Source organism: Colias eurytheme, chromosome 9 (assembly GCF_061535395.1).
Source record: "Colias eurytheme isolate Ceu_HAF_F1 chromosome 9, ilColEury1 Martin Lab GWU primary, whole genome shotgun sequence".
NCBI lineage: Eukaryota > Metazoa > Arthropoda > Insecta > Lepidoptera > Pieridae > Colias > Colias eurytheme.
Window position 1 is genome coordinate 5,461,975 of NC_142988.1, and position 16,227 is coordinate 5,478,201.

At 33.8% G+C, this 16,227-nt stretch overlaps 1 protein-coding gene across 2 annotated transcripts in view; it reads left to right on the forward strand.

The window, feature by feature from the left end:
• Positions 1–16,227, forward strand: part of LOC149905774 (BMP-binding endothelial regulator protein-like) — a 45,794-nt gene that overhangs the window by 16,137 nt on the left and 13,430 nt on the right. For both annotated transcript variants that reach the window (XM_090105946.1, XM_090105945.1), the window contains exons 2-3: positions 5,810–5,981; positions 9,540–9,640. In XM_090105946.1, the coding sequence (XP_089962072.1) occupies positions 5,891–5,981; positions 9,540–9,640 (192 nt within the window). In that variant the 5' untranslated portion in view covers positions 5,810–5,890. The remainder of the gene's footprint in view (positions 1–5,809; positions 5,982–9,539; positions 9,641–16,227) is intronic.

Consider the following 16,227-nt stretch of genomic DNA (forward strand, 5'->3'; position numbering starts at 1 on the left):
ATCAACTGACACTGAAGATATTAGAGAAGCGCTTGCTGCATTAGATCACACAGCTACTAACATATGGAACATAAAACAAATGGGGACTAAAAAGGCCTTAGATATGTTTGTTATTGAACTACAACCAAAGACAAATAATAAGGAAATATACAATATAAAAGGACTTCTAAACTGTCGCATCAAATTTGAACCTCCTAGGCCAAAGCGAAGTATACCCCAATGCTCAAACTGTCAGGACTATGGGCATACTAAAAAGTACTGTCGCAGAAAACCTAGATGCATCAAATGCGCTGGATACCACACTTCCGCTGAGTGTTCGCGCAAGGAAAGGTCCGATGAAGTTAAATGTGTTTTATGTAATGGTAACCATCCAGCTAATTATAAAGGTTGTTCAATTTATAAAGAACTCCAAAAGCAAAAATATCCACCACTTAGAAATAAAACTTATGTCACTAATAGTATTACCAACTTAAAACGAGATCATCATAAATTACCGGAAACAGAATCTACCAACCGAACCAAAACTTACGCTGAAGTAACTAATAATAACCGAACATCAAAACCAACAAACCATAATAAAGAAAACGACAAAGACCCAACTAATTCAGAACACATATATGAATCAACTGTCAACTCAGGTGACTTTAAGCAAATTATGAACATGTTCAGAGAAATGATGCAGCAAATGACCACCATGACGACTCTGCTCATGAACCTCATGTCCAAACTGCATTTACATTCAGACCATTAAAAATTGCCTTGTGGAACGCCAATGGGCTATCAAACCATGCTCTCGAAGTAAAAATGTTTATGAACACTCATAATATAGATATTATGCTGATATCTGAGACGCACTTTACCGCTAAGAGCTTTTTTACAGTGCCAAAATACAAATTATATAATACAAACCATCCTGATGGTACAGCTCATGCAGGTTCAGCTATATTAATCAAAGAAAATATTAAACACCATACTACAAATTTCTTCTCTAGCAACGAAATCCAAGCTACAAATATTATAATACAGTCCTCAAATGGTCCGCTATTGATATCAGCCCTCTACATGCCCCCGCGGCACAACCTCAAAAGCGAAAATTACACCTCGTTTTTCAACTCCCTGGGCCAGAAATTTGTAGCGGGAGGTGATTACAATGCGAAGCATACCGACTGGGGATCAAGAATTATAACTCCTAAGGGCCGCGAACTTGCAAAGACAATCCATCGTCTTAACCTAAAAGTCTCGTCTACCGGAGAACCGACCTACTGGCCGAGTGACGTTAAAAAGAAGCCTGATCTAGTAGATTTCTTTGTCACCAAAGGCCTAACGATGTCATCACTACGCTGTATGTCTAGTTTTGACTTATCTTCTGACCACACTGCAATTTTAGCTGAACTATATAACGAGCCCTTACAAGTTGACACGCCCTGCAAACTTCATAGTAGAAAAACTAATTGGAATGAATTTGCACAACAAATAAAGGAAACAATGACCACTAATATCCCACTTAAATCCGATGATGACATAACTAATGCTGTGGAAATATTTAATAAGTGTGTTCAATTAGCAGCCTGGAAATCTTCTCCCGATACATCAAAACAATCAGATTATGTACCTACCTATCCACTAATAATTACAGATCTCGTACAAAAAAAGAGACAAGCTAGGAAAAAATGGCAAGAATCTAAATATCCTGAACACAAAAGGTTGTACAACAAGCTGGTTAAAAAATTAAAACATACACTTGAGAAAATAAGAAATGAACATCTGGAAAATTTTATGCGTGACCTGGACGCTACTCCTGCAACGGATTATTCGCTTTGGAAAGTCACGAAAAATATTAAAAGACCGATTACTTTTCAACCACCCCTACGCAAACAAGATGGAAATTGGGCGAGAAGTAACTCTGACAAGGCAAAATTATTCGCAGAACACCTATCCGTAACATTTACACCAAACACAGACTTAGGTTCAACAAAAATAGACGAAGTTAGGGATACTTTGTCTCTTATACATCAGCTTTCCCCACCCATCAAATGCTTTACAAAAAGAGAAGTGCAACAGGTCGTACATAAACTAGATTTAAACAAAGCTCCAGGCTATGATCTCATAACGGCAAAAACGCTCAGAGAATTACCAGATGTCGGTATTTCATTCTTAACTCAAATATTCAATGCTATGCTGCGTCGTGAGTTCATTCCTGAACAATGGAAAACAGCCGAAATAATACTTATTCTCAAACCTGGAAAGGACCCGGATAAAGTAACATCGTATCGCCCCATTAGCCTGCTGCCCATACCATCTAAAGTTTTTGAAATTCTTCTTATGAAAAGACTCCTACCTGAAATAAATAAATTACAAGTAATACCCTCACATCAGTTCGGATTTCGTGTGGCGCACGGAACAATTGAACAAGTTCACCGGCTCGTTGAAAAGATTAATACCGCATTTGAGAAGAAATTATATTGCTCGGCAGCCTTCCTCGACATCTCACAAGCATTCGACCGCGTATGGCATGAAGGTCTGATGTATAAAATACTTAAAATACTTCCATCCAGATTTTATCTATTGTTAAAATCATACCTAACTCAACGTCACTTCTACGTAAAGGTGGGAGATGAAAGATCCGATATACACGACATCAAAGCGGGTGTTCCACAGGGAAGCGTAATGGGTCCCATGTTATACCTTATATACACATATGACCTACCCGTAACTACAAATGTACTTGTGGGAACTTTCGCAGACGATACTGCACTGTTGGCTACTCACGAAAACCCTGTAATTGCGTCCAATATTCTGCAACGGAATCTAAATGAGATGTCACAGTGGCTACGAGATTGGCGCATCAAGGCTAACGAGGTCAAATCGGCTCATATGACCTTTACTCTCAGACACAACTCTTGCCCTCCTGTTAAATTAAACAATATACAAATACCCCAATGCGAAGTAGTGCGATACTTGGGTGTACACATGGATAGAAAACTTACTTGGAAAACACACATTTTTAATAAAAGGAAATCTCTTGGGCTACAACTTAGGAAGATGTACTGGCTACTGTCGCGCAAGTCCGGTCTGTCGCTGGATAACAAGCTACTCCTTTACAAATGCATACTGAAGCCTATGTGGACGTATGGAATTGAGCTATGGGGCACGGCATCAAACTCCAATTTGGAAATCCTGCAACGGTTCCAATCAAAAATGCTGCGGATGATAACAGATGCCCCGTGGTATGTCACAAATAACCAACTACATCGTGACCTGAATATACCCCTAGTGAAACAGGAGATCTCCACAAGGCTGAAAAGCTACGCAAAACGTTTAAAAAACCATCCAAACGCACTTGCCTGTAATCTGATGGATACGGAAATCCGACACTTTAAAAGAATTAAAAGAAAGGCCCCACAGGACCTCATAATATGAGGTCTTAGCATAATATAATGGATTGATCATTGGACTAATACCATTCAAGTCATTTAATTTACCTTCATAACCTCTAGCTAAATGCCTAATTTTCAGGCAGATTGCAAGAAAAATCAGATATTAAAAAAAAAAAAAAAAAAAAAAAATATCCATCATGTGTTCACATGAATTAAATCGCAAGCGAAAACGACGCTTTTTATAAAAGTAACAAAAAAATGTATAAGGCTTTTTAAAATAATCTAATAATGACCATGAACTTTTATTGCACTATACAAATAATCACATTCACGATCGAAAAATCCAACAGCACTACCCCGAATATCTTTTAACCATTTTACCCCTAAAAATGGCAAATTCATTTTCAAAATACTGGCAGCATACGTTGAAGTTTTGAATTCCTTCGTATTTGTAAAATTATTATTTGTATACAAAATTAAATAAGCCAAATAATCTACAGAAAATCTGTAAAACGATGTTTTATCTTTTTGTTTGTTTTCGGGAACAAGTTTTACAGCGTTTTAATATCACAAGACAACATTTTTTTACTAAAATATCAAACCCCTTTTGACGTATTGCATGACACTAGAATCGCTATAGCACTAGCGGAGGAACGTATTCGTTTTTGATTTCGTATTTTCTTTGACAAGGGCGATGAATGATTGACATGCTCCATCTGTATTTTATTTTGTAATCTAAGGTAATGGGTATAAAATATTAAACTGCGTCAGGACACGTGACCTGATCGAAAAAGCGTAAGACGGATGGATATCAAACATGCTCAACGTTAATACCTAATCAAGTTTTCACTTCTGCCGGCACTCCCGGAGTGCAACCCGTCTTTTTTTAGGAAATGAATATGGAGATGATTAAATTCGCCTTCACTTAATACATTTATAATGTTTAGTTAATCACAATTAAAATAATATATGTATATGCAAATATTATAGTGTCGGTTTGTAAAACCAATGTTTTAAGATTGATATAAGCTACAAATATGTAATAAACAGATGGATATCATCAATCCATTAGACATCAGAAAACAGTGGAAGCTTTACAATACTAAAATTAAAATACAAACGATATGGTGTGCAACTTAACGGCATTCAGGCTGAATGCACTAGCTAACTCAGTGGCTCGCATCCTGGTCTATCAATCACTGACTCTCATATCTGGGTCGGCGTGCAAAAACTCACATCAAATTGCTTATCACTCGTTAAATTTTGAGTCCAATGACTTCTCGGTAATGATGCACGCTCGAAAACAACGAATTAAATTCCTGAAATTATCGGTAAATTCGATATTAGAATTGTACATTGATTGCTATTTAAGATAACTCTAATTATATGAAAAAATTTTAATACGATGTTTTCCTTGTGGTTATTGTTATAATCTCGTGACTATATACGATATAAGTAATTACGTTTAAATCTGTTATATTGTTAATTTAAATATAGTTTAATATTAAAACAACAGACATCTCAACAGCTTTTAAAATACTTCCCTGTAATGAGATAATCTTCATATTTATCTATTTAAATAAGAAAAATAACATTAACATTCAAAACAATGCAGTGCATACTTTAATCTCTCGCTGGAGAAGCTCGGGCATTCATATAATGCACTTAATTATATCATTAAAGGCATTTAGTGTGAACGTTTTGCAGTATTATTCTGAATTTATTCACCTTGATCCGCTTCCTGATTTGAAATTATGAGCAGGAAAAATTTCGATTTTAAATTTGACTGCAAAGCAAGGTTCTTTATATTATCAATATTAATATTTATTTTTTCTTTATCTTTTAAAAAGTAGCGCAAAACTGTCTAAAAATTAAAATATTTGTAATTCTTTTTGGTAAATAACATGCATCATTCATTCATTCATTCAATATGCCATAAGAATAAAGGCGTAGTGCCTTAGAAAAATACTTCAAACTTTTCTTGAATAAAAGTGGAATCTGATGAGATGGTGACTTGATATACCCGGAGCGTTTCATGTAACATTTTTGTATATTTCTCGTTTTATTTTAAAAAAGTTATTATTGCCATTTTACTCATTAGGTATAGTACTTTCAATATCAGTTTAAAGTTTTTTTAATATCTGTAATAGTTACGGAATAATCGCCTGTACACACTTAACGATTACACCCTTTATACATTTATGTAGAGCAAAGATTCATAAAGATGGGAAAGTGATTCAATAACGTTTCAATAGTTATTTGTTAGTAACACATATGACATACAAACACGAATAACCATAAATATGGCACGAAATTACTGCATTGATTTGGGCGGCGAAAATCTGGTGCATATGCAGACATATCCTGTCTTCTTTCCTTTTGCTTGGAAAACCTTACTCCTGTATCACCTTCTAAACTATTATATTTTCCAGGTGTTGCGCTCGAGTTGCGTGGTGCGAGGGTGTGATGCGAGGGGCGCGGAGGGGCCCGCGCCGGCGCCGGTAGCCGCGACCATGCGCCCGCGCACCGCTCATGCGCTCGCTTGCTTGCTAGCTGTCGCTGTTGCGCTCACCAGCCACACTGCTGCTGCGTCTAGTGTTATTAGTAAGTGTATTTTATATTGAGAATTTGTTTGAACCTATGGTTTGCAACCTTGTAGGTTGCTATAAAAAATGGAATTGATAATGGTTGCGAGCTCAAAATGATGACTATAATAATTAATTTTTGTTTCTTCACTCAAAAATCAAAACGTCATCAGCTGATATTTGTACCCACTTCATGGACACAGGTTTCCATGAAAGCCATAATGTATATAGATGGCTAATTAGCAGATGTCAGAAAAACCTCCTCCATACTGAAGTCGGTTAAATTATAACAATGATCTCTACTCTACTATAAATGTATATTAATTTTAATAGTTTTGACTCTCCTTCATATCAGTTGAGTCTCGTTTAGTTGGCTAAATTCGTATCATAATGGAAGAGTGCTTTCTTACAAACATTTTCTTCCGATTTTTATGTCAGCCAATAATCACTATGTGAGGTTTTAAATTTTCGTGTCCACAACCTTGTATTGCAAGTTAAATCCCAATATCCATATCTGCATAATATGCAGATTGAATTGGTTCTATTATAATGTTAAAATATTCATTACTCTTAATTGAATACGATATTAACTTGTTTATTCAATAAAAGCTTAGGTTTTTGATCTCTAGTAGACGAATGCTAATATCACACGCATAATTGTATTAGAGTTATAAAATTTACTTCTAGTATTTGTGTACTCATACAATTTGTCGAATAATGTATGTTTAAATATTGATTGGTCATTGGTACCAGCATCACGCTTTCAATGAATGGTTAGTTTACATCAGACGAACATCTTTTTATACGGAGACTGGTTTCTAATTGTAATTGAAATTTCCGAGACGGTAAACCATTATTTTAATATCGAGAATTTATTGTATCTTTGAAACATTGCGTAATCTCTATTTCTTATAGGGTCTATACTTAAATTTATTACACATGAAGTATTTGAAGAAATGATGGTTTTGTAAAAGAAAATACGCTTTCCAATTCTTTTTTATTAAAGGACAAAAAAATAACTTTATACTCACCCTCAAACTATAAACGAAAGTTTTTTATCACGTAGAAAAGCTTTTAGTAAGGAAAATTCCCCATCGCAATCAAAATATGGTGGCATGTTTGCATACTTCATTTATTAAACTACTCTGTATATAATTTCTTATACAGAATATATTCGTAAATCCCTTTAGCAACGGCGTGGTCTAATTTATTAGCAATATAATAGTAGGAAGAGTGATTGACATCTAACGTTTTATGACCGCTCATTGGCCACTATATCACTTTGTCGAAAGGTGACAGAATTATGTAAATACTACCTTAAGTTAACTCAGGAGTGAGCTTGAGTAATATTTGAATTTGAATATTAAAGGTGTATACAATATATTTAAAGGCCTTTTTCGGTTCCAACAGCCGGTCGGCAAGTAGAGCCGGTTACATAAAATGTGTAGATACGGGTCTCGACGGGCGACGGTTGCACAAGCGAGGTGTACCGTGACAATTCTGCGCTTGCGCAACTATTGAACGGAATCCCATATGCATAGATCACATCGGGCTCCATCGCACCTGTCCTTGTATTCAATATATAATTGGTTTTTTGTCACTGTCCCGAATTTGGTACTCGACTTTGTGAGGGTTTATAGCTGTCTTCGGAATAGATGATTTGAGCTCACATACTTCTTCCAGTTAAATCTGGAACTGGTTAGAGGAAAAAGCTTATTCCGTATGTATTGCTCAGTTCCATCGTTTGATTACATTTACAATAATTAAAATCTAGTTATGGCTCTACCACAGGACTAATAATACTTTTTTATTGGTCTGTGGACTCTACCTAAAGTTTTTATGGTGGGATTTTCTCAATAAATAATTTCTATACATCATTAATTTAAAAAGAGTTATTATGAAATATGTAAAATAACTCGAAAATAAAGCCAAATATCGTAGTTATTAGTTATTATTGCTATTAAATTGTCAGTTTATAAAATAACTTCCTTGCTTGTTATTATTAAAAGCGAATATATAATAAACATTATTCTTCCGGATGTTTTGTTTTATACTAATAGAAAATGATAAGCTTGTGCAACAATATAAATAAATAACACATATTATTAATTCGCCGTTTGCGTCTAGTTCAGTGGTCTATTCTCTAAAATAACCTTGACCATCTTGTTGCTACGCGAGATCGAAACCGCCGCATTAAAATATAAATAAAGTAAATGACAATTTAGATTTATAGTTTATTTTATGTTTTAAAACCTCTAAATTTTAGCCACACGTAGTGATCACAAACTCGCGGCTACATTAATAAACGTCCGTGTGTATCTGATATTTGACATCTGCGGAATGTGTTCATAGTGTTTGAGTGAAGCACACATTAATTACCAAAATATTTACGCAGGAGTTAGTAACCGGTGGCGCCCGTATCGGGCGGGTACGTAATAAGAATGCGGATCCGCGGCTCTTAATCAAGGTAAATGATCGACCGGCCGCGCAGGGAAATAAACTTGTATCATCTCTATGAAAAGAAATTCACTTATCGCAAATACGTAATCGATGTTTTTGCTAGTTGATCGGTTGACACACTTATTAGACCGTATGAACTACGTCACTGGGTCCAAAAAGTAATTCCGTAGTTTTTATTCGACACTAAATAACTTTTAACTCCTACGTAAGAACAGGCGACGCGAAGTCTCTTATTATATGTATATTTTAACCAGCTTCTAAATATAGGTTCTTATTTTTTTAAATATTTTTTTCCGGGGAAGCTCCTTTTGCCTGATTTATATTATTTTATTATGACTGTTTCTATGTGTGGATTTTAGAATTGTGGAACGATCGCTTATAATCCGTTTATTAGATTTTTATTTCAAAGTCGTTTTTGGAGATTTATTGTACGAGCTCCATTAAAAAATCACCATTAAAATAAAATGTCACACCTATACTAAAACACCTATTAACAGCATACTTACAATTATTATTTTTTTAATACCTACATATTATGATTTTAAATTTAAATAGCTGTTCCAAAGAATACATGGAAAACAAACATCAAATTTCCTTTATAATTAATTAAATTCAACATTAATTAAAATATAGTTTAATACGATAAACAAGTTTCTGTGGCAAATACAATATGTATATTTAGACCTGTCAACTATTTAAATTTGGAAAGAATTTAAAGTTTTGTTCCACGAATACAGTTTTAAGATCAATAATAATAATTAAAGATGAAATATGGTGCATTTAGACCAAACGAACATAGAGCTAGAGCTCTAGCTAGCTCTATATGTTTGTTCTATGGTCGCTCTATGGTCGCTCTATGGTCGCTCTATGGTCTAGCAAAAGCATTCTTTCGTGATCTTTAAGTGTAAACGAAAATTCGTATGCATTCGTTCAGTATTAGAACATTGCATAGAATCATTTCGAACGCACTAAGAACAACAAAATAATGTTCTACGCCTGCTTTAAGAATTTGACAATTTGAATAAGAATTTGCTTGTTTGATGTTCAAGTTGGTCTCTGTAATGTTATAGTAATATTCTACATTTATATCGTAATAATAAATGTATGTTTGTTGCAGAAGGCCAGCGGGCGGCTTGCAACAACGAGGGCGACCCCGTGCGCCTGCAAGACGCGCGTCTTGAGCACGACTGGAGCAGCTGCTTCCGTTGCATCTGTAAGGTATGTAAGTTTCGACAGTGTAAGAATATCAGCCAATATGTGGAAATACAAGAAACACTCATGATATTATTGGTTATAGTAAACTGCAACGGAATTGTGTGATACAAAAAGTGTACATTATATTGTTGGTGCTTGTAAGACATCAGCAGAACTCTACCCGTCCTTTCTGTAACTGAAGTTGGGTGTTGTTACGTTCAGGAACGCTATCATAGTAGAAAACAACAATGAGATAAAAAAATGTTAAAATCGCAAAGTTAATATTTTGACGTTTCGTTGAGTGTGGTCGTGTTCAAAGCGAACTAAAATTAAAATAAATCGTGTTATAATTCGTTAAACATAAAGAAAAGAAAACAAAAGTCTTACCTACTAAACAATTTACAAGTCTTTATGGTTGTTAACACATTATGATTACAAACGATGTAATATCATAGTCATTATTGTGAATATGTTCCATGAATATGTTTCTGCAAGTTAGCTTAGGTCACAAGCGATATATAAATATTTATATGCATTGTAGTTTTCTCTACAAGTTGATCGATAATACGGTAGGCTCTTCACGCCTATAATTGTCTCTGAAGATCTACTTAAAGAACGTTTGTATGCATCCACGGTAACCACTGTCAGTATATAAATTTATCACGCACCAAGTAGGGAATTATAATTCTAACTCACACGTGCGACTACTCGCACCTTGACAATGAACAATAATTTGATAATTGACCTTCGGAATTTCTGGAAATCCCCAAAAACGGAGAATAACTATGTTGACATAACACTTTTGCACTTTAGCGTAAAATAAATATCTGACAAATTATACGAGAACTATAATTCAAAGCACCTTTTTACTTTTAAAGATTCATTATGTACCTTCCTACGAAGTAGATAAAAGTGCTAATTAAGAATGTAAGCGAATGACGCCACGAATACTGGGCGCTGATAAAATGTAACCATCAATAACATACATGAATATGCCTTATGATATTAAATTACATCGTTGATAATAAAAATTACATAATCGCATTAAGATTGAAATCAATCCTCCGAACGGATTTAACGGGACACAAGTGCGGATGTGAAAGTATGGATCGACAATATGAACTTGCGAAATAAAACATCGGCTATAATTGTTCAATTATTGCGGGTATACATTATTTAGGGAGCTGCGTTTTTAATGATAAATCACTTATTTATACACTCATTATACTAAGTAATGCTTATAAATTAAATATTGAAGTTAACATAGACACCCGTAGAACGTAGCTTTGTACCGTAAAATGGTACACACATGGGTCTCACAGGGGAGATACGGAAAAAATACTGAAATTTCGTCGTGTATAATATACATATTTTTTGTATGTATTCGAAAATGACACGCGTGGTTGGCAGTTGGAAGTTGGCACAGACAGGACTTATACATGCATGCAGATAGTTATGTATGTGTGTGTGGTATTTCCCAGTCGATCTCACCTCGTCGGATGACTTGCGCGGAATTCGAAAGCCCATCGCGAGATTTATCGTTCATTCTGTATTAAAATGTATATTTTCTTACCTAATGGACTTTTTTGTCGCGTGCTACATAACGATGCTCAAATAACTATGCAGTTAATGAGATTTTTTTGTGGCGCACATTAGTATTAGTTTTTGATCGCACATGTAATGTACAAATTCGTCAAATATAACTGTTTAGTAGTATGCAAAAGGGTCTAACAAGTCTAAACATAGTATAGTTATCGAGTATTTAAATCGTTCTGTTAGACGAAGGCCGTGTTACTGAAGATCGGAAGCACGTGCGGAGTCTGGTGGCATCGAGCTGACCCCGAGGTATCATTAGCCTTTTTATGCAGTGAAGTAACCGTCGATAGTATCTCGCGGCTACCGGTCACCGCTTATTTTAATGAGCCATGCCATTTATCGATGAAACGATTACAACTCTGTCTCGAAACGAAATTGCTGCTAGGCTTATAAATGAGTTTTACGATGTAATAGAAACTTTCCTATGTGGTTGTTTCTCAATAATTAGATTTTATGTTGTGTGTATACTTAGATAAATAATTTGATTACTTTTACTAGCACGTATAGTTAATGGATGTAATATTTAGCCATATGTTGTTTTTATTGAACTATGTAGTTTATGAATAAAAATTAAAATTAAACTTTGAATCTGTATGAGTATAGAAAACACAATATTAGTAGGTATTACGTAGAAATAAAGTATACGATTGCATCGAAGTGTTGTTCCAAGAAACATGTAATTAAATAAAAACAAGCAAAGTACTGTGTAGCAGTTGAACAGTAATAACGTATCTAGGGATCCTTTATGACAGTTTAATTGAATCGCGGCAAGTAATTCCTAGTGTTAAAGATAAAGCGTTGATGATTTATAATTAAATATTTTGCACAATTCGCTATTTTTGTTATAGGCCGTATAGTCGATTAATATTCCATAAATTGTACATATTTTATAGTCACGAGAAGATTGCTGGGTCAAGTACCTGTAATATCGTGTGTAAGGTATTGCCCTTTTAACATCGCCATCAGCATAGATACATTTTTTTTTTCTTTTTTTAGCATTGGCATTTAACATTATTCACAAAAATTCTTAGTTTGCAAATTGTAGAGTCGTCTTTTAATTTGTAGAATATAAGGCGTGACATAGGATAGATTTGAAAATATATTATGGGTGGATTGAGTGATGCCGTGGCTGGCTCCAAACGTGAAAGTGGGTAAGTGGAGAGCGAGCAGCACAGGTGCCGGCAAGGCCTTGCCGCGAGCGCGCGCGTGGTATGTGGTCGCACCGGTTCTTCTAGCAAAGTTGATTTTTTTACACGCCACACATCAAACACTGTTCATATGTTTTACTATTATGCAAAACATCTGGCCGATGTTGCCATCGTAAAATATTCTAGCTTAGCTAAAGTGGCGTTGAAGGGCATATCGAAATTGGTTTGCCCTCTTAAATGAGGAAGTAGATCGCCGAAAAACCGCATACCGATATCGAGTTCGTGTAATTGTTTCTGTACCATTTTTTTCAGCCTTTCTTAATTATTATAGAAATTAACTTAGTAGAAATTTGTTGTTTTTTCATGTATGTATAATATAGAAAGCGGATATCGTAAAGTAACGTTATAAACTCTCAGTGTTTATAACGTCGTTACAATAGATACAGGAGATTACTGAGAAAATAAGCGCGTGTAGCGCGCAAAAAATTGTGTTGTGCCTTCGTACATTATGTATATTTACGACGGCCTTTAATTAAACGATATACATTACGTGTTCAATTATTAAACAGAGGTATGCGAGTCGTTTCTTTCTAGCAAACAGAGCAATGAATAGCGCATTGGAATGAAAATAGTTCGAGTCCTATTAGATTTAGCTTTTACACAGGCGCCACGCGTGCAGGCTGCGTGCGCGGCCCACGGGCGGCCTTGCTGTCGCACCGGGATCATTTACTTGCCTAGATACAATTACAGCTCGCACATTTTCATTTAATCGTATATAATTAGCAAACCGTTTCTATTTGCTATTAAAACATAATTGACAATTTTATGAGTACGTGTTGTAGTTACTTTGATTGATTTCAAGAACGTAAAGCATTCCTATATGCTTTCCGTTGATGCAAAAGATATTGATGAACTTTTTGTTATCAACGACTCTATACAGAACTTATGGAAACAGTTGCGTGACAAAGTATGTAGATTGTAGGTACAACAATTAGTTTTCCTTCAACAATGAAAATTATCTTCTTTGAACGAGGTAACCGCGCGTGACCCTATGTACTGAGAGTTCTTTATCAACTTTGCTCTGGTCGTTTAGTTGGAAATTTTAAATATTACGTATAACGGAAAACGTTGGCGATTTTTCATAACGATATTATTTAATTGAATTATTATCTTTGCTTTGTACTCTTTGTTATATTATAATAAATTCATAATTATCATTAGCCGGATGCAGCGATCCCCCAAGGCTACTTAAATAGAAATATATTGTAATGTAACAATATTTTTCCAAGTTCCACTTTGAGCGATGAAAATTACGCTCACATTATATTATTATGTAAGAATTTCGAGGAGGTATAAAAGCAGTTCCCAAAGTTTATTGATTTTATTGTCGAAACTAGTATCATCGCTGAATTAGATGCAACAGTATCATTAAGGTAATTAATGATGCATTAACATATATTATAGAGTCTGTATTTTGTAAATTATTTTTTAAGTATCGGTATTTGGATGATATCAAAATAAATTATCCTATAAATAAACCAGTAATTATTGATATCGTCAGATCTCGTTTTTCAAGGGGCGAGTTTGTTGTAGGTACTTTTCCCAATACATTTAGTATTGCACGTTGTAGGTAAAGTAAATTTATGGACAGTTCATTGAATTGCGTGTTTGTGTTTAGAGTATTTTTAACTGTGGATAGAAATATTAGTGAAATGAAGGATGTCGACACAATTATTATTAGTAGATCGTAGATTTTGCAGAACTGGTCGGTCGCCGTGTCCCCGAGCAGTCTGTGGTACGCGAATCATTATGTAAATTGAGAGATAAAGTACATTTTAAAATGAATATTATGTTAACGTTTACTATTAATACGGCATTTCGAAGCATGCTCGACGGTGGCACGTAAATTATAAATGTTTAAACTGGTATTTCATTTTTGAAAACATTTTTAGGTATATGATATCATGTTGGGCAATAAAACAATTTTTTAAACAAATATTCGTATGCTTTACTTGCTTTACTAAAAATATGTTGTATACAAGACAGATAATTTGTTAAAAAGTGTTGAAACGTGAACTCAAAAAATTGTGTTAATTAAAAGTTGTGTTTATTTTTTTATGTTTTTGCTGATTAAATCAACAAGTTGAGTTTAAAAATACAGTATAAAAACCAAACTCGTATATCATCGCATTATATTTCTTTTTCATGTTTAAACTTTTAGGCGTTCCTTTAAATAAATATGAATTTAATTATTAAGGAAAAATAATAATTTTGCCGGACAATCACAAGTACGAACAGTTAAATTGTAAATACATGCGTATTAGGAAGTCGTAAATTGCGCAAAGGTCCCGGAAATAATATTTGTCCAGTGTTATCATTTAAACGGGAAACTGGGTAAAGTTTGCTTAAACCATTACACAATTATTTGTATTAATTGTGTCGATTGTCTGCTTTTTAAGGTCAATAGAAAACTCTTATTAAAAGGTAAATAATTATTATTAACATCAATTTGTAGATAGATACATAGAACAAAACAAGATTAAAAAGTATATTAGTAAAAAAAACAATCATCAACGGAATAAATAAACCAATTAAAAACATAATTTTCTAATCAATAACCTCTTTTCAATCAAGTGCATTAAGCATGAAGGGAGATAAAATATTTTTATAATTAAAACCGAGTAACTGTAATAAATGCTATCAATTTACCTACTACGTATTAATTACATTATCAAAGTAACTTGTCATTGAAGCACTAATATAATTTAATTAATTTATAATAGAAGATAAATGACCGTGTACAACGTAAACAATGGAAATTTTAAATGCAAATATGGCTTTATATTTTTAGTGCAAAAGATCGCTCAATGAGGAGAAAATAAGTCAACTTAAAAGTTTATTAACCCTTCAAAAGATAAGTGCACAAATTGATATAAATAAAAATAATTGAACGTGATATTTACAATTGAATTAAATTAATATTTGAAGCCAGTGTTTTTACAAAGAACTTATTTAAGTAATGTTCAGTTGCTCTTTAAAATTATCTACTGTTCACTAATCGATGACAAATCGAAGAACGTGATCTCACGTTGAAGCTATTAAACTATTGATAACTCAAATTCCGTAGACAACGCGACAAACAGATAAAACTTTATTAATGCTTATTTGTTTTCGATGCATTTACGTATTATTTATTATTGCCTGTTATATTCGCACAAGTGTTTTATCTGTATTCATTATACATTTATTAGATAAAATTAAAGTTTATAATTAATACAATAATATCCTTATGAAGATAAATATTATATTTAAAGTATCATTTCTAAATCAGGAGATATATCATGATGTATTATTGATTATTGTCTCGCAAAAATATATTTCGATGGTTAGTGTATAAAAATAATCATATTATACTAATTGATCGACTTTTAAACAAGTTTACATTATAATCTTTTCCCGCGGCACATTATCGGAAATTAATGAGCAGTAGACTGATTTAGGCGCATTTTATTTGTAAAATGTAACGTAAATATTTCGTTCGAGGGCTACATCAAAGCGCTGCTTCTGAAATTCGGCTGAAATATTGAAAAACAATAAACAAAAGAGTGAGTAAGTGACCTCGAGTACGTAACATGTATAACATATTGCATTAAAATTGGGCTAGTGTATTTTTGTGCCTTACTCACGTAATATAATGAGCATTTAGCATCACTAGGTACATGTAAATCATGTAATCAGGCCCGTCTGTCAACTGAAGGTCTGTGGTTCACTATATTTATTCAGATAGTATAAGCTATGTAAATCATTACAATTTTTTTTACAAAATTTACGTTCTACCCAATAAGACACTAAGCACATATAATTATT